We start from the raw sequence: 24,661 nt of genomic DNA, 5'->3' as shown, positions 1-24,661 counted from the left end.
TTCCAGAAGGCGGTTAGATCACCGGACGACAGAGTCGGTCTCCGTGTGCACAGACAGGGCTGCTGTTAACGTCGGTCTGTACAACGGAATTGTGCCAAAACTACGCCAACCGGCTGCGGAGGGAGACTCCCCCCCTTCACTGGAGAACTGCCTAAAACAGCTAATCACAACGTTCACACTCTGTGGTACTCCACTAGCCCCCCGTCGACTTTCCTGAAGTACTCCCCCATTGATAGAAATCAACACGTAATGAATTAAGACCCCACGGTTTGATGATTGATTGGTGTGTGGGCTTTCATTTTGACACACAGAATTTTTTTATAATAAACATTTATCTTTCCATTCCCACAACAATATACATAAAGAAATGGCATATTTTAGACATAGTTCGAATGGTGATTAATCATGATTAATTAATTTTTAAGCTGTGATTAATCTGATTAAAAATTGTAATCGTTTGACAGCCCTAGTTTTTATATAAATGGATCAGGACAAAAAAGTGAGCGAATATTTTTTTCCTGAAACTTTCAGAGTCTCTTTACATAGAGGGGACACATGTTTATGTTTAAAAAACAAGAAAAAGTGGATTTTGCATAATAGGTGACCAATCTTTCCTTCAATAAAGTAATCAGCAGCAAGTAAAGTAGAATGTACCTCACAATTTAATCAAGCAGTCGCATTCAGTAGGCCTACTGTGTTTTTTTCCTCCCACCACTGCTTAACTTCCTCTTTGTGGCCGTCAAAACTCAAATTATGCAGTTCCACCTCAATCGCTTCCTGTTCAAGCTGATGCACTTGAGCTTAAAAACAACAGTTAGACAGCCCAACGTGCATTGTTAGTTTGGCATTTTCAAAGTCTCTACAATGGAGAAGAAACACTGTATTATTGTAACAGTTGTAATTTCTCTGGTTATTGTCTTTGTCGCCGTTGTGTTGGAAATCACACTGGGGAAGAGAACATTCAAGCAAGAATTCGAATACAGGTGTTCCAAGTTCGAAAGTAGTAAGAAGTAAGTGTTTTTGAGTTTTGAAAGGTTAAGTTAAGATATATTCAGATAATGGGTTTACTTGGTTACTGCAGCCTAATACAACACACCTGCAAAAAGCATTTTCAGAAAGTTGTGTTTTTTTACAAGTTTTTGTTTGTGCTGCTGTTGAACTGTAGTGCATTACTTACAAAACTGTTTCTGTTATTTAGCCTTCATGACTCATACGAATGCGGTGGAAAAAATAACAACAATTACTGGCAATACTGTATAATGCATTAACGATTAAAAAACAACATCTTTATACTGTGTTCATGCATTACAGTTTAGTATAACAGCACCACAACTATGTCCTCGGAAATTATTATATGGTTGAATTGGCACTTTTTGTAAACATTTATTATTATAAAATTCATGGAGATGGAATTTCTTACAGCAATGTTGTATTAGACTGCATTTATTAAAGCTAGGTCTTTTTAGGATACCATTAGCTGTACCGTAAAGCTTGTCTTCCTGGGGACTCAATACATTTGATTGCATGGAAAACAAAAGACATATATTGGAGAATTCATTTACAATTTATCCTAATAAATACAGAATACATATATATATTTATGACTTTATTTGAGCTACTCAACATGGCTTCTCAGAAAAAACTACAGATCCCCCAAAAGCATAGAATCATACAAATGTGTAAGGTAATGTAATGATTCCAATGTGTATTAAAGGAGGAATCTTTTCAAATACTGATCATTCACATTAATGTTTATAAAAAGGGTGAGGGGCAAGAATAAGAAAAAGGGCTGACAACAGGGCCGGCCCTAGACTTTTGGGGGCTCTAAGCAAGCTTTGGCTTGGGGGCCTCCTTCACTCTAGCGCAGGGGTGGCCAACCCGCGGCTCTCGAGCTGCATGCGGCTCTTTGCCTAGTTTCATGCGGCTCTTCAGTTCATATCGAATTGTATATGTGTGAGTTTGGGGGAGAGACACTGACTCTTGACTAGTGTTGCACGGTGTACCGATACTTGAAAGGTACCGCGATACCCTGCCGTTACAATTCCTCCGTTTCATTAGTATCGGTACTTTAAGAATGACGGGGGAAAGTACTCCGGTGAGAAAGCGCCGTTTTAATAAGAGCTGTGTGTGTTCAGCGCTCTGCTTCCACTCCCTGCACTGCAGCCGTGCCTGCAGTCCCGCCCCTCTCAAGCACGCTCAAGTGCCTCCCCTCTCTCGTGCACGCGCTAGCTGCCAGAGCATGTGAGAAAACGAGAAGCATGGCTGCAAGTGGGAGTGCAACTGCCGCTGCGCCTCGGCTTGTTGTCAAAAAAGACGTCAGAAGCGAAATTTGGAAGTATTTTAGCTATATCTCTGACAGTGAGGGCAAGCCTACGGACACCACGAGGCCTGTCTGTGAGAAATGTATTAATTGTATTTAATACGTATTATTGTCATTTATTTCATTTATTGTTCTCATTGTTTAAAAGTTTGTGTTATGGTTATGGTTCTGGTGTGAAATAAAGCACAATAATTACATTTAAGACTGTTTCCCTTTTTTTAAGAAAAGTATCGAAAAATAATCGGAAGCGCAATTCTTGACTTGGTATCGAAACCAAAATGTTGGTACCGTGACAACACTACTCCTGACAGTTAAACCTGATATTTAGTAGGTCTTTTAAGTATTGAATAAGTATTGATAATTCTGACGTAATTTGGCCGTTCAAAGTTGTTTGGGCTCGGATAAAATCGCTCCGTTACTTTCGTCCCGTGTTACTTTCGTCCCGGCTCCCGGTGTGTATGTGTGGTGTCAGGTGTCAGTATGAGAGAATGAGAGCGCGTCTAATTTTGATGTGGCCCAAGAACCAATCACAATAATACCTGCGATGCAGTGAACCAATCACCTTTGAGGGGGGGGGGAACCTATCGTTGATTAAACACTAACGGCCAACGGAACCCCGCGCCCCCCCTGAAATTCAAGGTGTTTAAAAAAAATATATAATTATATAGCACCAAATTGCAAATAATCTATAACTACTGTCACTTTTCACATTGAACATGTGCTCTTTTATTAAATAAACTAAACGCTTTCATTTTAAGTTGTGAGTTTAGTGTTTTTGACCCTAAGAAACACTGATGCACTAATCAATAACAATAATCTCCTCTCTCTGCTCCAGAGGATTTAAAAAATATATATCCCAATGCCACAAAAATGCATCAGTGACGTGGTTGAAATCTTGTCTCCATAAAACAAAATACTGAAACAAGCGGTATCAGTGACTGTGTGTTTGATGTGGCTCTTTGCAGTAACATAGAAAAAATGTGGCTCTTAACCTCTGACTAGTTGGCCACCCCTGCTCTAGCGCGTTCTCACTACATACAACACAAACCAACTTTTGTCTTATGATGTTAACATAAGCACACATATTGTATAAATAAGCATGTAAACACTGTGGACCTAAACTCCTCTAGGAGTGTTGGTCCAACACTTTGGATCATCATGATGACTCTGATCCACTTTCCTGACACTAAACAGCACTGATTTTATTTTTCAGGTACAACTGTACAGAGATATGGCATGAGTTTGAAAAGGCCTATGTGAACCGGGACCCTTGTAAGATCCCCATGAATGCCTGTGGCTCTTTAGTTGCTGTGGCGCACTTTGAACATGCATACAACAAAGTAAAAACCTTTCATCACAAAACTGTGCATATTATCCACTAAATGTATCTTTGGCAATACAGATTAATACATATTATATTTTTGTTTTCGGGTTAGACGTTGTTCTGGAGTAAAACAAAGAATCTGGTCCGTGACTTAACTAAGAACAGGGATGATGTCAATTTGGAGAAAACTCTGCTGGGATCTGTGCTGGATGGTCTGACCTGGTATGGAAAGATGGGCAGCAGTGGTAAGACTCTTTGTGAAAAAGTCAACCTTATAATGCCGCAATTTAGTCCAGTTTAGCTTTTACTTGCAAAACAGAGTAAAAAAAACTAAGGAGAGAGAATCAAGGAGTAGCAGCATTGATTCTATGGAATTGTCTTACGTTCAGTGAGCTGACCTTTGACCGTCTGAACGTAATCAATAACTGAAAGAGGTATCAATCTTTTCTTCTTATTAAAAGGAAGTCAGTGTATTTCTCCAAATGACCAACGATTTATTTGAATCCCAATAAAACAGATGCATACGAAACATATTATGTTTCTCATTCCCACCATGAGATATTTTACACAATCACACATAGTTAAAGGGGACCTATCTTGCAAAATGCACTTTTGTACATATTTTATACATGAATATGTGTCCCCAGTGTGTCAGGGAACTCACCAAGTGTCAGAAAACACAACCCTCTCTCTTTTCCTCCATACCCAAATCTCTAAAAAACGGGGCTGCAACGGAGCTGATACAGATTAGAAATTGTTCTGACGTCAGAAACTGGGTGCTCCGCCTATATGGGCAACTCTCCACCTATCAGGGGAATGAGAGGTTGCGTGGCATGGTAACAGCATGGTAACATGACGCTCGTGCCTCGCCCCCCTCCTTTGCAGGGGGGGCGTGGTCAGCTGCAGCTCATTTGCCACAGAATCAGCCCTTGTGAATGCAGGGCTGGAATAGAGCAAATAGAGCGAAATGAGGCATGGCTACAATGCATGATCTGTTTGGTATTTTGAAGAAAAAAACTTCACAGACATGTGATGGCCCTAGGTATGGCACTACAATATATTATTCAAATATAGCATGATCCACTTTAATATACTCTGCTAATACAATGGGGCACTTGTTTTCACTACTATGTTTTGTTTATATTTGGATCAGTTACTTTCTGTCTCAGTGTGTGTGTAAAGCTCTGAGGTTTCTGCTTAGTTTCCTGTACAGCTCATCATAGCAAATTATTATCATTGAAATGCAAAAAAGATTGACTATGGGTATGTGTTGTTCTAGAAACATTCACTAAAGGCTACCCAGAGTGGAATGAATGTGTGAACAATCCTCCTCGCTCTTTTTGGAACAGACTCTCAACTGCTGTAAGTTATCAACAAGAATTCACTATTTTTGCCAAAAATACAACAGTGGGAAAAAGCTGAACCTCTTTTTATAATGTGTTGCTGTATACATTTTTCTGTGCAACATTTCCTTGAGATAAAAATACCTCTAAACAACCATGTTGTTTTCCAAATTGTAGCGGATAAAAAAAAGAGCAAGGAAAACAAGGCAAGGCAAGGCAAGGCATGTTTATTTATATAGCACTTTTCAATTCAAAGTGCTTTACAAAAACAAAACACATTAAGAGCATTAAGAAATAGTGCAGCGGAAACACATCTTAAAATGGAATCTAAAAACAGGTTTTAGAAAGCAAAGAGAATAACGTATACATAAAATAATCGTATTTCAAATACATGAATAAAAGTAACAGTAAAAAAAAAGCCTGGATATAAAAGTATTGAGAGTTGCAGGGGACCCGCAGGTTTCCTGGAGTTTGTTCCAGATATTTGGAGTATAATATCCATAGACTTTATATAAAGATAATATCGGAAAGCTGCTTCTTATGAAGGTAGATATGATGCAAAATGCGAGAGCGTGTAAAACCTGATGTGAGCACTTACAGAAAACAAATCTGAGCTTGTGTGCATACATTTACACTTGTATAAAATATCCACGTAACTGTGAACCAAATTTGAAGTCACAGAAGAAAAAAAAAGTGTTGTAGCTTGTAGAAAAAAAATTAACTTAGTGATGAAATGTTCACTTGCAGAAAAAAAATATTTTTGAAATATATTTTCCATTACAACTGCAACTTGGTTATTACAATCAATCAATCAATCAATCAATCAATCAATCAATCAATCAATCAATCAATCAATCAATCAATGTTTATTTATATAGCCCAATATCACAAATGTTACATTTGTCTCAGTGGTCTTCACAGTGTGTACAGAATATCAGTATGACAATACGACACCCTCTGTCCTTAGACCCTCACATCGTACAAGGAAAAACTTCCAAAGAAAACCCAGTTTAAAGGGAAAAATGGGAGAAACCTCAGGGAGAGCAACAGAGGAGGGATCCCTCTCCCAGGACGGACAGACGTGCAATAGATGCCGTGTGTAAATTGAAAAGATAATACATTTGCAACATAGGTAGTCCAAATGTTTGGAAATGCATGTGTGTATAATAGGAAGATGAATCCACGAGGATATCCATCCAGGACCTATGATCCAGGACCACAGCCACGACTCAAGATCCAGCGCTCGCGATCCAGGACACAGGACCGCAGGATCATCCATGACTCCGGATCCCAGCGTATATCGGTTAATCGGAACATGAGTGTACACGGGTATAGACAGAGAGAAGGAAGAAGTAAGATGTCCCCCGACAAACTAAGCCTATATCAGCAAAACTAGGGGCTGAATCTAATCAGCCCTAACTATAAGCTTTATCAAAAAGGAAGGTCTTAAGCGCACTCTTAAAAACGGATAGGGTGTCTGCCGCCCGAACACAAACTGGAAGCTGATTCCACAAATGTGGAGCTTGATAAGAAAAGGCTCTGGCTCCCATTGTACTTTTAAAGATTCTAGGAACAACCAACAACCCTGCATTCTTGGAACGCAATGCCCTACAACCTCTCAAATCAGTCATTACAACTTCACGAATCTGCTCTGTGGCAGTATAAATCGACACATACGTCACGTTTACCTCGGAGGGGGGCGAGATTAAGGCTGCGGCCACACGAGGACGAAAACGGCTAAACGCATAGGATTAACGCAAACGCAATCACAAACAAGCTTCCGTCCACACGCAATAGTTATCCGGATAGTGTCTGTCCACACGAGACCGCTCCGTTTAGCTCCAACCGCTGGAGAAGCTGCAGTACATATGCAGGAGCCTGTACGTGGCGCTGTAACTTCCTCCAAAAAAGCAGCAAAGAAGCATGGTTGTCATGGTTGCCCTTCTGTTTATTCTCCGCGGTGGGGGCCGAGGGAACCGGGCAGCGTTTTTCGCCAGTCAACGTGTATTAAAGTTTAAATATTCCGGACAAATTATAAAAGTGCCGGTCAAAGGTCTTCTTTGTTATTTATTGAGCTTTAAAACAAATGAATAACGACTCTATATATTATAATAATAAAATACACGGAGCCTCTCTTTTTCCTCCTTCTCTTCGGACAGCGTCAGTGTCTGTCTCATGCAGCAGCTGATCCAGTAATGAGTGACCCGGCCGACAGTAAAAAATAAACATATTTATAACTAGTTTAGGGAGTTTGAGAGGTAATTAAAATAGCTAAGGGTGATGATCTGACTTGAAGTGTGTGTTTTGCTGCAGCGGGAGGAGCTGCAGGTGAGCAGAGCTGCGTGTCTCTGTCCTGTCAGATTAGACTTCACTCGCGTTTAGGTCCATATCGAGAGAAAGATAAATAATCTGAATTCAGGGTGCAGTTTACTTTGACGCGGGGGTGAGCAGCAGAGGTGGGGAGAGGCGGGGCTATTGCCTCATCATTATTGCTGTAGATGTTGCACAAACTATAGGTTACTTACGTAACCCCAGCCCTCAGAGTAACATGAAGTGAGATGTCTCACTATGGGATGCGCCTCATCGCGGAGCAAACAGCAGCATCAATCTCATTACGCCAATCCTGATTGGCTGGTGATCTTGACATCAACGTAGCCTGCGCCACGACGCATGCGTCATTCAAAATAAGCACCTCTTCTCGCTTCACCATAGCAAGGAGGGCCGTCTGGTGAGACATCTCACTTCATGAGTCTTGGGGTTACGTAAGTAACCTATAGTTCTCAATCCTAACACTCCGTTCGATGTCTCACTATGGGATATTGTAGCTCCCGTATTGCCAGACGAGCTTATCTCGAAGATCACGATCAACCAGAATTTAACAGGTGGAGTCCCGACTCAACAAGGTGCCCAGCACTGCTCGGGCCACGCTTGGAGCGGAGACGTCTAGCCTGTAAAAGCGGACTAAAGTGAGCGGCGAAGACCAGCTTGCCGCTGCACAGATATCCTGGATGGAAACACCCTTGAACAAAGCCCAGGATGTAGCCAGGCCCCGAGTCGAGTGAGCCCGCAGACCCGAAGGTGCTTGCAGATTCTGACTCGTATAGGCCAAAGCAATCGCCTCCACGATCCAGTGGGATAGTCGTTGCTTAGTAACAGGCTTACCCTTGTGAGGTTTATCCCAGGACACGAAGAGTTGGTCATTAAGACGAAGCTCTTTTGATCTGTCCATATATGTGTGTAAAGCCCGGACTGGACACAATAGATCCTGCTGCTGCTCCCCGGAGGAAACCAGCTGCGGAGGAAATGCCTCAATGTCAATCGGGGTACACGAACCAACCACCTTTGGTGTAAAGGCAGGGTTGGGTTTCAACAACACTCTCGTTTTCCCTGGGGCGAACTGAGTGCATGAGGGATGTACAGACAGTGCATGGATATCACTGACCCGTTTAGCGGATGCCAGGGCCAGTAACAGCACTGTCTTGAGTGACAGATGTTTCATGTCAGCTCCTTCCAGGGGTTCAAATGGGGTCATTTTGAGCCCATTTAAAACCACTGCCAGGTCCCATAAGGGCAACAGCGACCTGGAGACAGGGAGGAGCCTGCGCGCTCCCTTCATAAAACGGCAAACCAAAGGATGTTGGCTAGCCGTTTTACCCTCAAAGCCCACATGGCATGCAGCAATAGCAGCCAGGTACACCTTGATCGTAGAGAAAGCTCTGTGTTTATCGATCAAGTCCTGTAGGAATGATAAAATCACCCCGACAGGACATTGAAAAGAGATGTACCCTTCTTGAAGGCACCACTCCTCAAACACCCTCCACTTACAGTCGTAAAGAGACCTGGTGGAGGAAGCTCTCGCACTCTGAATAGTGTTTATCACCTTCTGAGGGAGTCCCACTGTATTCAGATTGTACCACTCACGGGTCAGGCCCATAGTGCCCCGTGCTCTGGGCGTGGGTGAAGGATCGCCCCCCCCGCCTGAGACAATCTGTCCCTGCGTGGTGGGGGCTGCCATGGCTGCCCGCACAACAGCTGATATATCTCCGCCAGCCCGTATATTGCGGGCTAGGGTGGAAACATCAGAGTAAGTGTGTGGCGTTGCTCCTTCACTCTGGCCAGAGTTAAGGGTAACAGAACCAGGGGTGGGAACGTGTACAGAGGACCCGGAGGTCAATCGTGTACGAGTGCGTCCCCGCCTCACGGTACGTTTAAATCGTGCATCAAAGAGAAACAGCTGTCATTGAGCATTTTCTCCCTTTGCAAACAGACTTAAGGCGGCTCCGCCGTAACGCACCCACAGCGGACTCCCGATCCTTGGATGTGGAGTCCAGTCTGCATAGAGTGGTGCACCTTTTGACAGTAATTCTGCCCCTAGGTGCATAACTCCCGGTACCTGTGTCGTTCTCAGAGAGAGGAGACGTCTGCCGCTCCAGGGGATCAGTTTGTGTGCCAGTGTGTGTGACTGGAGACAACGCAATCTCTCCTGGCGGTTCATACACAATATCGTGTTGTCTGTCCTCACGAGGACATGAAGTCCTCTGAGAGAAGGCAGGAAGCGTTTTTGGGTGGGGAACACCGCTAAAAGCTCCGGGTAGTTTACGCGTGCCCGCTGGAAGTCTCTGTTCTAGGGACCTCTCACCGGGCGACCTTCGTAAATCCCCTATTCTTTCACACACAGTGACGTCACGAGCTACCCACAATGCAACGCGGGCCATAGATATATATATAAATCCGCCATTTTCCTGGAGGTGCTAATATCCTGGAGGTGCTAATGTAAACAGCTAGCTAACGTAGCCAGGCAGAGCGCACTAGGTTTTTTTTCTGAATTAACAACCGAAGAAATCACTGCATGTCTTCGGATTACATCTCTGGACTTGAGGGGTGTGCTCTCGGTCGTTACCAGCGTAAACTAGAGCTGTGTGGGTTGTCCGATTGCCCTTACAGACTGCCTGCAGATGTATGGAAAAACGACCCTCGAAAGTGGACTTCGGTCGATTTTGGCAGCATCTCTATCTTCTGGAAACACCAGGTGAATACCCCACTTGTCAAAATAATATTATCATGCCAATGCATATATGTGGTATTTTAGAGTTGACTAGATATTGATTAAGGCAATAGACTATGATATTTTGCTTGCACCTCGCGTGAAATGGCGCATACCGGAAGTACGGTGTCGCCCTCGGCCCAAAACCCGTATGTGTGTGTGAAAGAATCAGCCCGTCTGACCTGCGTCCGTGGTGACCACCTTCCGTGAAAGAACTGCACCCGTAGGCGCGTCCCGCACTGGAAAAGTCGGGTGTAGTGCCACTACGTATTTTATAATAACCAAAACTCTCCGTACGCCGTGGCGTTCGGGGTTTAGTTTTATTATGAGGCCCATGTTGAGCAGGTGCTTTACGAGGACATTTTCCTCCGTAATCTGACTCCGCTCGGTGGGCTTTATAGATAAAACCCTTCTTTCTAGGAGAGAGAGAACCTCTCTCTCCAGAATATGGGTTGACTCTCTCTGGGTTTGTGAAAACAGATAAATTATAACTGTTTTGAGAAGCCCAGGCAGACATCGTGAGTATCTCCTGCTGTATGCTCCTTAGAGCCAGCTGGGATGTCACTCTTACGGCTCCGACCGGCACTGCGCATGTGCGTGACGGAGGTGCCTTGACAGCTCCAGCCGGTACTGCGCATGTGTGTACCGGTGGTGCCCTCACGGCTCCAGTCGGCACTGCGCCTGCGCGTGCCGGTGGTGCCCTTAAAGCCCCGGCCGGCACTGCGCATGTGTGTGGCGGTGGCTTCACGGACCCGTCAATAATCCGTCCTTTGAGAGGTGCCGTAGCTGCTCTCCAAAGGGGAATAATTGGCGGGCTGCCCATTACAGCTCTAGCCGGCACTGCGCATGCGTGTGGCGGTGGTGCCTTCACAGACCCGTTTATTATCCGCCTTTTGAGAGAGGCCGTAGCTGCTCTCAGAAGGGGATTTATAGTTAACGGACTGTTTATTGTCTTTCTTTTCATTTTTTTGAGCTGCGCCCTTGGCCGAAGCCTGGATGCGTCAGCGGAAAATGGTTTATTCAGACAAGAAAGATGTGACATGTGTTTTATGCGGACTTGAGTATGACGTTGAGGCATCTCTCGAGGCGGCGGGAACACATTCACGGAGGGGAGAAGGAGGGGCTGTCACGCCGCTCGCTTCTTCTTCCTCGACTGCTGGCCGAAATTCTGGGTTGGCTAAGCCTGAGCTGCAGCCGGAACCGGAGATTTCCTCGGCCAACTTGCCCTTGTCTCCAGCCTGGGCTGGGGACTCGGGGTGGGCTGCGACCTCTGCGTCTTCGGTGTTTTAAACCGAGCAGGGTTCGAGGCAGCTTGGGTGTCGTGAGTATCTCCTGCTGCATGCTCCTTAGAGCCAGCTGAGATGTCACGCTTACGGCTCCAGCCGGCACTGTGCTTGTGATGGTGGTGCCTTCACAGACCCGTCAATAATCCGCCTTTTGAGAGATGCCGTAGCTGCTCTCCAAAGGGGAGAAAATTGGCGGGTTGCTTATTGGTTTTATTGATTTTCTATTCATTTTTTTGAGCTGCGCCCTCGGCCGACGGCCTGGATGCGTCAGCGGCAAATGTTTAATGACAGAGGAATCAACCAACGTGTGACATGTGTTTGTGCGGACTTGAGTATGGCGTTTAGGCATCTCTCGAGGCGGCGGGAACACATTCACGGAGGGGAGAAGGAGGGGCTGTCACGCCGCTCGCTTCTTCTTCCTCGACTGCTGGCCGAAATTCTGGGTCGGCTGAGCCTGAGCTGCAGCCGGAACCGGAGATTTTCTCGGCCAACTTGCCCTTGTCTCCAGCCTGGGCTGGGGACTCGGGATGGGCTGCGACCTCTGCGTCTTCGGTGTTTTAAACCGAGCAGAGTTCGAGGCAGCTTGGGTGTCGTGAGTATCTCCTGCTGCATGCTCCTAACGGCCCGTCTACACTACAGCGTCGACAGCGTCGAAAGCTCCAATCTGCCCATTCACTTTCAATGGGGTGACGTCACGTAGCCGCGCTTTTTCGCCGAACTGAATTGTGGGTAGCAGAGCGGTCCGTCTCAGGCGTCTCCGGCGACAGAAGTTGAATGTTCAACTTCTGACGCCGGAGACGCCGGAGTAGCCAGCGCAGCCAATCAAATCCCGTTTCCCAAAATCTGACAGCTGAAGCCGTAGCCAATCAAACCGCGTCTAAGCTGGGAGAGATATCCCGCCGTTAATTTCTATATTTCAAAAAAAGTCGGAGGAGAAACTAACTATCGCCGTAGCAATCACCCGGTTTTGTATGACCAGACCCTCTTCACCTACCGGGATACAAACCGGAGGAACCAGGCATGGAGGGAGGTGGCAGAGACAGTGGGGGAAACTGGTAGGTTTTCGCCTGTTTGGGGAGTTTATATATATATTGCTCGCATAAAATCCCCGGGGGTTTTTGCTTTGTATGTCGGGGGCGGGAGATTCATGTGATTGGTTGTTGGTCGTGTTGCTTGAATAAAATCCCCAAGCTCCAGACACGCCCAGCTCCAAGCTATTTTTGAAGCTGTAGTGTGGACGCTCCGTTAGAGCCAGCTGAGATGTCACGCTTACAGCTCCAGCCGACACTGCGTGTGGCGGTGGTGCCTTCACAGACCCGTCAATAACCGCCTTTTGAGAGATGCCGTAGCTGCTCTCAAAAGGGGAGAAAATTAGCGGGCTGCTTATTGGTTTTATTGATTTTCTATTCATTTTTTTGAGCTGAGCCCTCGGCCCTCGGCCTGGATGCGTCAGCGGCAAATGTTTAATGACAGAGGAATCAACCAACGTGTGTAGGGGTGTAACGGTATCCGTATTCGTCCCGTACCGTCACGGTTCGGACGTCACGGTTCGGCACATGCAGTCACACGGCGAATACGCCTTTTTTTACGAGTGGGAAAAAAGTCTGTCACTCAGGGCAGTATTATACTATATATAATCCAGGGGGCGCTATTGCGCCTAAAAGCCAGCCGCCTGTAAATAACAAATGAAGAACAAGAACAAAACACAACAAAACGAACACAATACATGAAGAAGAACAGTTAGTAGCTACGGCGAGTTCACACAACACACAGGAGCTAGAAGACCCACCTGCTTCTTTTAAATCAGGTGTGTGGGAACATTTCGGGTTCCCTGTGGACTACAACAATGATGGGGTGCGAGTTGTGGATCGGACGAGGACGGTGTGTAATCCAATTCTAGGACATCCTCCGCGGGTGAAACCATGGTGAGGTCCAGCCGGGAGCCCCAGCTTGGTATAGCGTGGGGTCCCGTTCCCGCGTCCTTTGCCGCCACCGGGTCCCGGCCTGATATGGCGCGGGAACCCGGTTCCGCGGCTGCCGCAGTTGATGAGCCCCAGGCCGTGAAGGTGAGGGACTCAGTCTCTGCGGCGGACGCCCCCGTGTCTTGATTGCCAGCCGGCCAATCAGTGGACATGAGGGGATCCTGTCCCGACAGGCTAGCTTGTTGCGCTAACCTTCGGTGGAGGCTCTTCACGGTGAGGCGGGCACAATGTCCGCACGAGCCGGGGTTGTCGATGGCCTCCTGGGCGTGTTCCAGCCCGAGGCAGGACGAACAGATCTGGTGTGAGTCTGTGCCTGACACTTTCAACCCGCAACCGCAGCGCCGAGCCTCCGAGTTCCTGACTCCTCTGGTGTGAGGGAGAGAGGCATCCATCTCGTTCGCCGTGAGGTGTGGAGAGGGTCCGCTCATGACAGGTACGTTTGAGATAAAAATGTTTACCGATCTGTCTTTAATCCGGGGGAAAAAAGGACAGCGTGGGTCTTTTTCTCTCAAGGATATTACCTGGTATGGTAATATTCCTGTAATCCTTTTCTCCTCCGTGGAAGAGAGAAGAAAAAAGTGTCCTCGCTACCGTGGTGTCGGTAGTGAGGGGAAAAAACACAAGTTAGCGACTGGTGTGTTGCTAACTTGAAGTCAAAACCTTACCTTACTCCAGAGGAAGAACGGCGAGGTTGACTATAATACTCTTCTGTGAGAATAGGGTAGCCGGTTAACGCCCGTCGACCGAAATTAGCTTTTGGTTCAGTCTGTGGACTGTTAAGCTAGCCCGGCTACCGTTAGAGATGTGCTCTGAAGCGAGAAGAGGTGTTTGAATGACGCATGCGTCGTGGCGCAGGCTACTTATAGGGGGTGATTTCCCCTGACGTTGACGTCAAGATCACCAGCCAATCAGGATTGGCGTAATGAGATTGATGCTTCTGTTTGCTCCGCGATGAGGCGCATCCCATAGTGAGACATCGAACGGAGTGTTATGAATGAGAACAACTGTAGCATGGTCAATAGCGTCCGGAGCACGATAGCAACTCTGCGATCCGCCATTGTTGTTGTTGTTGTTGGTGGCGAAACACTTCAGCAATGGCGCGGGGTAAGCGGAGGTGAGCAGAAGAGGTGGAGCTATTGCGCAATCACTATCAGTGATCTGAAAATGTTCGGATAGGGCGTACACACGGAGCCGTTTAACCCCCCAGAGAGTTGCGTATGCCTTTCTATCCACCTTGGGACCCGTTATCGTTTCCTCAGTCGTTTAGTGCCGTATTCGGTCGTCCTCGTGTGGCCGAACGGTCTATATGACACTAAACAGTAACGCAAACGACCGAATTCGTCATTGTGTGGCCGCAGCCTAACCTGAGCTAACAGTTTAAGGCGAGTACAGCAAATACAAGTTGTAACAAGCAGTAGTGCTGAGTAAAGTGACTAGAACGCAACCACACACTTATACAAAAAAAATACACACTTTATAAAGTCAGGCAACACTAACAAGGCTTCTTGGGATTCTGTTTATTTGTACCTTACTTTGACCATCCGTTCACTGTTATTGATCATTGTGGAGAGCAGGCAGACGTTTTGTTTTGTATTATAGCAGCTATTGGATGGAATCAATACATGGGCTGCACAGGTTGTCGTGTCCGTCTATCACAAGTAGAATCATAATGAAAAATACGCCGGTAAAATGTGCCTGTAGAAAACGGCTTATGCCACAATAGGATAGCAACAAGTAGTCAAGTTATAGTCAGTTTAGCTTCGGTTGCCATGCTAACATCACCCATTTTATACCAGAGAAACTTTCATAACAGCGTTGTGATGCCAAACAGCGTCAATTCAGACTGACACACATTCACTTAAGGGGAATTGGGGATATTTATCAGCCGCTTGTGTGACAGTCGGACAGTGAATACTTTACAGCGGCCGCTGCTGTGAGTTAACGGGAGAATACACTCCTGTGGAAGAGCAGCCAGCACTGCAGCAGTCAGTAAATGCCGCTGTAACACATTAATAAACAATGAACCAAGGCACTCTGGAGAAAAGTATAAGGTTGGAGAACTCGTTATTTAATTTAATGTGGTGATTTAATCTGTATGATTAAAAGCAACACGATCATCGACCCGACGCAGTCATCCATTGTTGTTGTAGTTGGGGAGAAAATCAGCGACGTAAAGGGTGACGTCATGATGCAGCAGCGGCAGCACCAGTCGGGCTCTGAGCGGTGTGAACAGAGCGGGAGCTGAACCGAAGAACCAGTTCTGATCCAGAAAAGCTCTAGCACGGAGCTAGAACGGGAAAAGCCTTGGTGTGAAAGCCAAGCTCGAAAAAAGTGTCGGTCAGTCCTAGGCAAGAACCGCATACGTCACGCTTACGAGATTAACCTAAACCAGGAGTGTCAAACTCAATTTCTTCCCGGGCCACATCAGCATTATGGTTGCACTCAAAGGGCCGGTTGTAATTTATATAAATATACATATGTAAATATATAATATATATTAAATAATGTATGATATTACATTGTTGTCCCTGCATCTGGTAATATCTTCCTAAATAACTACGTCTGAAAGCAGAAGTCTAGGGCAAATAATTGAAAGTAAATATTCAACAATTACACCAATTGTATTGTATATTATATTCTTTGCAAGCTCTTGCGGGCCACATCAAATTAGGTCGCGGGCTGGATTTGGCCCCCGGGCCTTGAGTTTGACACCCCTGACCTAAACTAACAGTTTATGGAGAGTAAGGCAAATAAAAGTTGAAACAAGCAGTAGCGCTGAGCAAAGTGACTACAACACAACCACACACTTGTAAAAAAACACACTTTATAAAGTCAGGCAACACTAACAACTGATAGCTCCGCCCCTTCGCTCCAACCCCCCTCCCCCCTCCACCCCCCACATCTACAGGTGAAAATTACTTTAGCAACACATTCATCTCAAGAAGTGTAGCAAAAGTCAAGGCCGCAGATTCGTCGAGAGGTTGTAATTACCAAGTTGCAGTTGTAATGGAAAATATATTTAAAAAATATATATTTTTCTGCAAGTGAACTCATCACTAAGTTCATTTTTTTTCTACAAGCTAGAAAACTTTTTTTTTCTTCTGTGACTTCAAATCTGGTTCACAGATACGTGGATATTTTATACAAGTGTAATGTATGCACACAAGCTCAGATTTTTTTTCTGCAAGTACTCACATCAGGTTTTACATGCTCTCACATTTTGCATCATATCTACCTTCATACTTCTCCATGTTTAGTTCTGACTCAGAGGACAGAAAGCAGACCCGTCCCAGAAGACCTGAGAGATATTGGTGGTTCATAATTTAGCAGGAGATCAGAAATGTATTTTGGCCCTAAACCCTTCAATAGACTGGCAAAGTCCCTCCCCTTCCGGTGGACCTCCATGAGACCTTATTTCGGAAAAATTATGTATTGAAGTCAATGGAGAGAGAAAGATTATCTTTCGATCCCGTTTGAATTGTGCCACAAATTACACATATGATGTTTGTCAATTTAAAAGATAATTTTGCCAGTGATAAAAAAAAAATATGTCGTAAAACTGTGAAGTAAAAACATTTGTGTGAAACACTCAATGAACTACATCTCTGGTCTTCCACAACAACACACTTCACCAAGATGGCCGTCACTACTGTCTTGCTAAACAAGGGATTGACCCTCACTATCACCACAATGAAACACGTCCAGAAGAATGTTTAGTTTAGTTTAGTTTATTTTATTTTTTTTCGAGCGTGTAAAACCAAAGAAAATACAAATGAAACAAAAGATGATACAGACATGATACAGTACTATACAAATGAATGCAATAACTAAACGAAATATTTAAATAATAATTGAATAATCTGTAGTATCATTGTCTGATAACAATAAACAACAAAACTTTAGCTAATTACACGTCCAAAAAGGGGTCGGAAGAAGTTTACACTTATTTAATCTGACCCCTTCTCCCTTTTGTATTTCCTTTTTTTTTTTTTTACATCTTAATATACGTTAACATACAATATAAATGAATACCTTAACCTTAAATAATTCACATAATCATTCATATAATATATACAGGCAAGTTAAGAGAATTGTCTCTATATATTTATAAATATATATACACATATGTATACACAAATTCATAAACATAAATTCATAAATTGAATACAAAACTAGAACATAACAGTTATGGTTTAGCAGTTTCCTCCCTGTACCTTGTGAGAATTGTGTCTTTATACCTCTTTTTAAATAGTTTGATGTTTGGACATCCCTTTAGCTCCTCACTCAAATTGTTCCAGATCTTCACCCCACAAACAGAAACACAAAAACTTCTCTTTGATGTGCGCACCCTAACATTAGTGAATGTAAATGAACCACGTAAATTATAATTCCCTTGTCTTTCATTGAACAATGTCTGAATATTCCCAGGTAATTGAAATGTTTTGCCTTAAACATGATTTGTGCAATTTGGAATTCAACAAGATCTGACAGTTTTAATAATTGTAGCTCTAAGAATAATGGGTTTGTATGATCCCTATAGCCGACATTTGTAACATTTGTAATAAGGGATTGTGTTGTAGTTTTAGAATTACTGCCCCAAACCTCTGCACAGTAACTTAAATAAGGTAACACCAATGAACAGTAAAGAATGTAGAGGGAATTTTGATCAAGAATCTGTTTTGCCTTGTTTAAAATTGCAATACTTCTTGAGACTTTGGAATGAATATGTTTTATGTGTGGTTTCCAGCTCAGTTTCTCATCAATTGTGATTCCAAGGAATTTATGTTCTTTAACTCTCTCAATGAAAATCCCATCTATCTTAATGGATGCTAGTGTATTGCTATTTCCAAATATGATTAATGTTGTTTTATTCATGTTTAATGATAACTTATTACTGTTTAGCCATAACTTTAGTTTGCATATTTCAGCTGTGATCTCTTCTAATAGTAGCTGTACATTGTCCCCAGAACAAAATATATTGGTGTCATCAGCAAACAAAACAAACTTGAGTACTGTCGATACATTGCATATTTCATTAATATACATAATAAATAGTTTTGGCCCCAATACTGACCCCTGGGGGACACCGCATGTAATGTCCAAATATGAAGAACAACACTCTCCCAGCTTCACAAACTGTTGCCTGTTGGTTAAATAACTTCTCACCCATTCCAAAACTACACCCCTGATTCCATAACGTTCCAGTTTCTTTATTAATATGTCATGATTAATTGTGTCAAATGCTTTTTTTAGGTCAATGTATATTCCAATGGCATGTTTCTTTTGATCAATTGAGCTAGTAATTTCTTCAAGTGAGTCTATTAAAGCCATCGATGTTGATCTATTGGCTCTGAATCCGTATTGACTTTCGGTGAGAAGTTTGTGTTTTTCTATGAAATTGTTCAGTCTGTTATTGAAAAGCTTTTCAAGAATTTTTGAGAATTGTGGTAGAAGTGAGACAGGTCTATAGTTTGTGAAGTGATGTTTGTTCCCAGCTTTGAACAAAGGTATGACATGTTTTGCTATTTTCATTTTGTTAGGAAATGCACCAGTTTGGAATGATAAGTTACATATGTGTGTGAATGGTTTTGAAATAACATCTATAACCTTTTTTAATACAGTCATGTCAATGTCATCACAATCGGTAGATTTTTTGTTTTTACTTTTCGTTATATATATCAACAACTTATCTTTCATCCACTGCTGTGAGGAACATTGAGAAAGGATTAAGTTTTATTAAGTTTTCCAGTTTTTCTTCTGATGTTCCTCCATCAGGGATTTTACCTGCTAATTTAGGTCCAACATTTACAAAGAAATCATTGAAACTGTTGGATACAACATCCATATTTTCTTCTTCCTTATCCTTGTCAATGAAGTATGTTGGATAACTCCTTTTTCTAGACCCATTTTTTATAATACTATTCAGTATGCTCCATATTCCTTTAATGTTGTTTTTATTTTTGTCGAGTAATTTCCGATAGTATTCACTTTTGCAGGTCCTTATTATAATTGTTAATTTATTTTTATATTTTTTATATCTAATCTCTGTCTTTTTTGTTTTATTTCTCATGAAATCTCTATACAATGAATTTTTCTTTTTACAGGCATTTTGTAAACCCCTTGTGATCCATGGACATTCTGCATATTTCATTTTTCTACTGTATTTGACAATTGGGCAGTATGTATTATATAATGATAAAAACATTCTCAGGAATTGATCATATGCACTGTCAATATTGTTTTCTTTGTATAAATCATCCCATCTTTGTGCCAGTAAAGCATTTTTTAAAGCGTTCATTGCTTCCTCTGATCTAACTCGTCTGTATTGAGTAGCATTGTCCGGCATGTTGTTAGTGTAGTTTTTGTCATAAACTGCAAATACTGGTAGGTGGTCACTTATATCATTTATTAAGAGTCCACTTACTGTATTGTCATTTGTGAATATATTGTCTATGAGAGTAGCACAATGCGATGTGATTCTGCTCGGTCTAGTAATTTTTGGATATAAACCCATACTGTACATTGTGTTGATAAATTCTTCTGTCATGCTGTGATTATTTGGATTTAGAAGGTCAATATTGAAGTCACCACAAATGAAAACTGTTTTATGAATCACTTTTGAGAATATTTCCTCCATCCAGTCCTTGAAAATCTCAATACTAGAGCCGGGTGCTCTATATATACAACTGATGATTACATTTTTCGTGTTTTCTTTGCAGATTTCAATCGTGATACATTCCAATACATTATCAATCACTGTTGACATATAATTCATCACCTTAAATTGTAAAGTATTGTCCACATACAAGGCTACTCCTCCTCCACCCTTGTTTTGTCTATTGATGTATCTGAGTTCATAGCCCTCCAGCTCAAAGTCTATGCCTTTGTCCTCCGTGATCCAAGTTTCAGATATGGCAATGATGCTAAATGTTTGTTGAAACTGATTTAAATATTCCTTGATGAGGTTAAAGTTTGCCCTCTGATGATATGCTCTGGTTGTACTGTTGATCAGTGTAATAACAGCAGTTGTTGATGATAGAAGAGAAGAAATTATTGTCCGGGTCTATTTCATAATCCAGATCTTTTGTTTTATAGTCAGTGTATTCAAATGTTTTTAGCAACAGTTGGTCTTGTTCCTTGATCATCTGAGACATATTAAAATGTTCCCCTATTGAAGATGATTGCCTCCATTCAGTGTGAGTCATGGTTGTGTGTGCTTGTTACCTTATGTGTGGTCCAGAACATGAAGATTATTGGTATTTATCCAGATCCTCCATGTTTCTGATGACCAGTACTTTGGCCTCCTCAGGTGTTCCGTTTAGCTTTATAAATATTTTGCAGTTTGTTGTCCAGGTGTTCTGAATTTTCTTCTGTTTTTTCATGAAGCGAGCCTTTCTGGCTATGTCGCCGTTGTACTTGGTCAGATGCTCGTTGATGTAGACATCTGATCCTTTCAGCTTCCTTCCTTGTTTGAGTAAGGCCGTTTTGTGTTTTCTGTTCACAAACCTGATGCAAAGCTGCCTGCCTGCCTGCCTTCCTTTGATTCTCTCTGAACTGCCTGATCTTTTTAATGTTTAATGTCAACCATTTGTGCAGATAGCATGAAGTAGAAAAGATCGACGATGCTAATGCAGCGTTAGCATTTCTCCCCCGGGCTTAAATGATGTAGTATAGAATGATCACACCGGTGTGACAGTACTCTTCAAAGGGTTCACGAAATATGACTACTACTCTTACTGTTTAACATGTTGGGTTACTTAATGTTACTTCATGTTAAGGCTAATAAAAATGACAAGGCTAAGGCTGTAATGCTAACTAACGTGCTTGCTACTAGCTAGGTAGCTAACTTGATCCAGCCACTCCTGGTCCTTTCATCAGACAGGAAGAGAAAGAACGAGCAATACCCATTGCTGGTATGATAACAACCTGGTACTAAGCACACAGGCATCTTGTTAAAGTTATCTTATCTTAGCTATCTCTTATATTTAGCTGAGGAAAACAATTGTGACATCAGTTATGACATCACTTACGCGACTTTGGGATTTGTAGTCTTTCTAGTTGCGGATTTTTCATAGTCTTATATTTCAACAGTTTTACGACAAACTGTGACTTTTTTTACATGGAAATGATTTTTTAAGATTGACAAACATCATATGTGTAATTCGTGGCACAATTCAAACGGGATCGAAAGATAAGTTGTCTCTCTCCGTTGACTTCTATAGAGAACCGCAGTGACGCGTCCTAAAACACGAAAGTACACTTTTTCCGGTTCCTTCGTCAAAAACGCAATGCAATTTCTCCATAGGATTTTGGAAAATAGCTCGAAATAAGTGGTTGACACACATTTAAGAGATGGATCACGTTTTGTTCAGCCAGATAATATCCACATGTCTACCCTACTTTTATAATTTTCTAATCATAAATCTAGTCGCAAGAAGCAAAATGCTAACGTTATGCTATAAACGAACTACAGCAGGGTCGCTGCTTCAACGTCACACCAACTTAAGATCCATATTCAAACATACAGATTATAAATGTTACAAGTTGAAGCGTTTGTTTGAACAGTATGCAGGAGGCAGGGACTTGCTTTCAAGCAGAACAGGGCAAACAAACTTCGCAGGAGTGTTTTACGTGTTCGGTGTAATGACGTAAAACGGCCTGGACAACTTCTGCAGTCCTATTCAGCCACATGTTAACAACCATCATTTTTCTTCAAAAATCACCAGCAGGGTCACTGCTGATGTATTCAATGTCGTAGAACAAAACGTGATCTGTCTCTTCAATTTGTGTCAAACACAGACCTTATTTGGAGCTATTTTCCAAAATCCTATGGAGAAATTGCATTGCTTTTTGTCGAAGGAACCGGACGTGGTAAAAATGCTAACTTACTTCCGGGTTTTAGGACGCGTCACTGCGGTTCTCTATACATAATTTTTCCGAAATAAGGTCCCATGGAAAGGAAGTAGATGGGCGTGACTTCGCCACTCTATGCTTTATAAACCAGCAGCAGTATTTTGAAGTCAACGGACAGGAAGCCATGTCTAGACCGCAGAACTGGAGTGATGTGATGTTAGTGAGGACTCGAGCAGCAGCGTTCTGAATGACAGTGAATTGCTATGGAAACACAATGATCATAACAATGTTTTTTACCTTTTTCAAGAAGAGCATTGCTGGGAATATGAAAAAATAAACCAAATTCCATTGATTGCTAGGGAGCTTCTGCTCCATAAATCCTAAATGTCTATATTTCAAAAGGAAATTGTTGGTCTGTAGTGTAAATCTAAAATTGCATTTACTCTAACTTCATCTTCCTGTCTGTAGTTTGCAGATGTTGCCTGTGAGGATCATGTCACAGTAATACTAGATGGATCCATCGACACACCATTCAATCCTTCAACGTAAGCACTTCTAATGCTGACAGTTTAATTACTTTTATCCAACCCTATTTTAATATAGGGTCGTAAAATTCCTTAGCTGACCTCTAAATTATCATGGTTCTGCTCCGAATCACAAATGTGTTAGATTAACACAGATGTGTTAATAATGTAATGGTTTTCTTTTAGTTAATATATGAGGAATACATAATGTGCTGTGGTGGTTGCAGGTTGTTGGTTTGAAAATATTTTTTTTAAAGTTATAATAAATCCTTTAAATCAGGGGTTCTCAAAGTTTTGATGAGTGAGGGCCAATTTAGGTACCCAATATTGGATTGAGGGCCGCCCAAGAAAAAACGGAACACAAAATAATTCCAAAACAAATCCTTTCTTTATTGTACTAACCAATTACCGCAACTCGCGAGATGCCTAGTTGCCATGCAACCAGTAGTCTAGCAAACTTTCCACAAGCGGTCATTCATAATTTAGGAATGACAACCCAGGGGGCGCAGTTTTACCATTCTGAAATTCCATTCTAATTCTTACTAGATACAACCATGGAGGATTAAAATATAACGCATGCATTTCAGCGTGTCACATTAACTATCGCGGGCCACCAGAAACATTTCCGAGGGCCGCCATTGGCCCGCGGGCCGCACTTTGAGAACCCCTGCTTTAAATGTATTTTCAGTACTTTTGCAACAATTGAGGTGAAGAGGATCAAATACCCCAAGGTGAAAAGCCTAACAGTTGTTATTGTCCCTCAAAAGTAAGATTTTCTCCATGTTTGCAAAATTAATAAATGTTTTGTATGTGCTTCTACAGTGGTTTATTTTTGGGGTACAACACACATATGCAGAAAGTTAAACTTATGCAAGTAAAGCTGTTCCTTAAGTTTCGTCTTCTGTATCCTCCTCAGGTCAAACTGCAATAATGAATCTTTAAAGGCTTTAAAGAATGCGCTGGTTCAAGGAATAACATATAACTGCAAGGAAGTGACTGAGTGAGTACAGCCTCTCTGTTTAAACATGTTTAAATTCGAAATATATTGACCTGATGTTATTTTTTTCTTTGTATGCAGAGCTAAGATCAAGAAGCGCAGCTCCGATCCAAAGAGACCCATTGGGAAGTGTTGGTGATGACATGTGAACTCAATATCAGATTGGATTGTGTGACAAAATGACACACAACAAGCCTTACAAATATTTTGCCTATAGTTTATTTTTGAAAAGTCTTTGTAAATTGAACAATGTACTTTAAATATACTGTATCATTATTTTTGTATGAGTTTGACAACATGTGAAATTACTCTTTTTTTATGTAAATGTCAATGACCCATTTTTACAGTGACAATGCTGTTTTTTTAATCTTTTTTGCTTTTTAATTACGTTCAATTGACAATCTCGCTTGTATCGTTTTCTGCCTTTTATATGAGAACAATCTGAAAAAACCCTCAACATTATCGATCCTATTTTTTAGAATAAGTACATAGAGCAATGTTGATAAACGTAACAATGCATTATTGTTTAATAAAAGAAAAAAAAGAAAAGAAAAAAACATTAAAATATGGAATAAAAGAAAAGAAAATGTGTGTTAATAAGGATAAATATGGGATTTATTAATAAATGTGAGAAAATAAAAGTGTTAATAACAATGTTAACTGTGTCAGTATATTTATCGTAAGGCTTGATTTCTGATCAAATATCATGTTTTGCACGGTGAAATTGATCCTGCTATTAGATTCAGTTATGCTGATGGAAAAACCTGAAACAATATTTTGATAAAATGTTGGAGTGTAAAGTTAAATTATTAAATTGAAGTACAGATCACGCAGCATTTTGACAATTTTGAAATGTGCAACTATACACATTTTATTTGTCTATAAATGAAAATCTGAGTAAAAATGAAATTATTATTATTTTGGTTATCTGGTTTAAATAAAATAAATCAGCAATACACAACATATAACACAACAGGTAATCCTTAGT

General features: G+C 42.1%; 1 protein-coding gene across 1 annotated transcript; it reads left to right on the top strand.

Annotated features, from left to right (window-relative positions):
- The first annotated feature begins 853 nt into the window (after nt 1-853).
- Nucleotides 854-24,245, top strand: LOC117465962 (ADP-ribosyl cyclase/cyclic ADP-ribose hydrolase 1-like). Its single transcript, XM_071206945.1, has 8 exons — nt 854-1,010; nt 3,534-3,660; nt 3,757-3,889; nt 4,924-5,006; nt 22,621-22,697; nt 23,365-23,442; nt 23,593-23,676; nt 23,755-24,245. Exons 1-8 carry the CDS (start codon nt 865-867, stop codon nt 23,810-23,812), a joined length of 786 nt encoding a protein of 261 aa, XP_071063046.1. The 5' UTR covers nt 854-864; the 3' UTR covers nt 23,813-24,245.
- The last annotated feature ends 416 nt before the right edge of the window (nt 24,246-24,661 follow it).

Source organism: Pseudochaenichthys georgianus, chromosome 20 (assembly GCF_902827115.2).
Source record: "Pseudochaenichthys georgianus chromosome 20, fPseGeo1.2, whole genome shotgun sequence".
NCBI lineage: Eukaryota > Metazoa > Chordata > Actinopteri > Perciformes > Channichthyidae > Pseudochaenichthys > Pseudochaenichthys georgianus.
The sequence above is the reverse complement of the archived record's forward strand: the minus strand, read 5'-3'. Positions and strand labels throughout refer to the sequence as shown.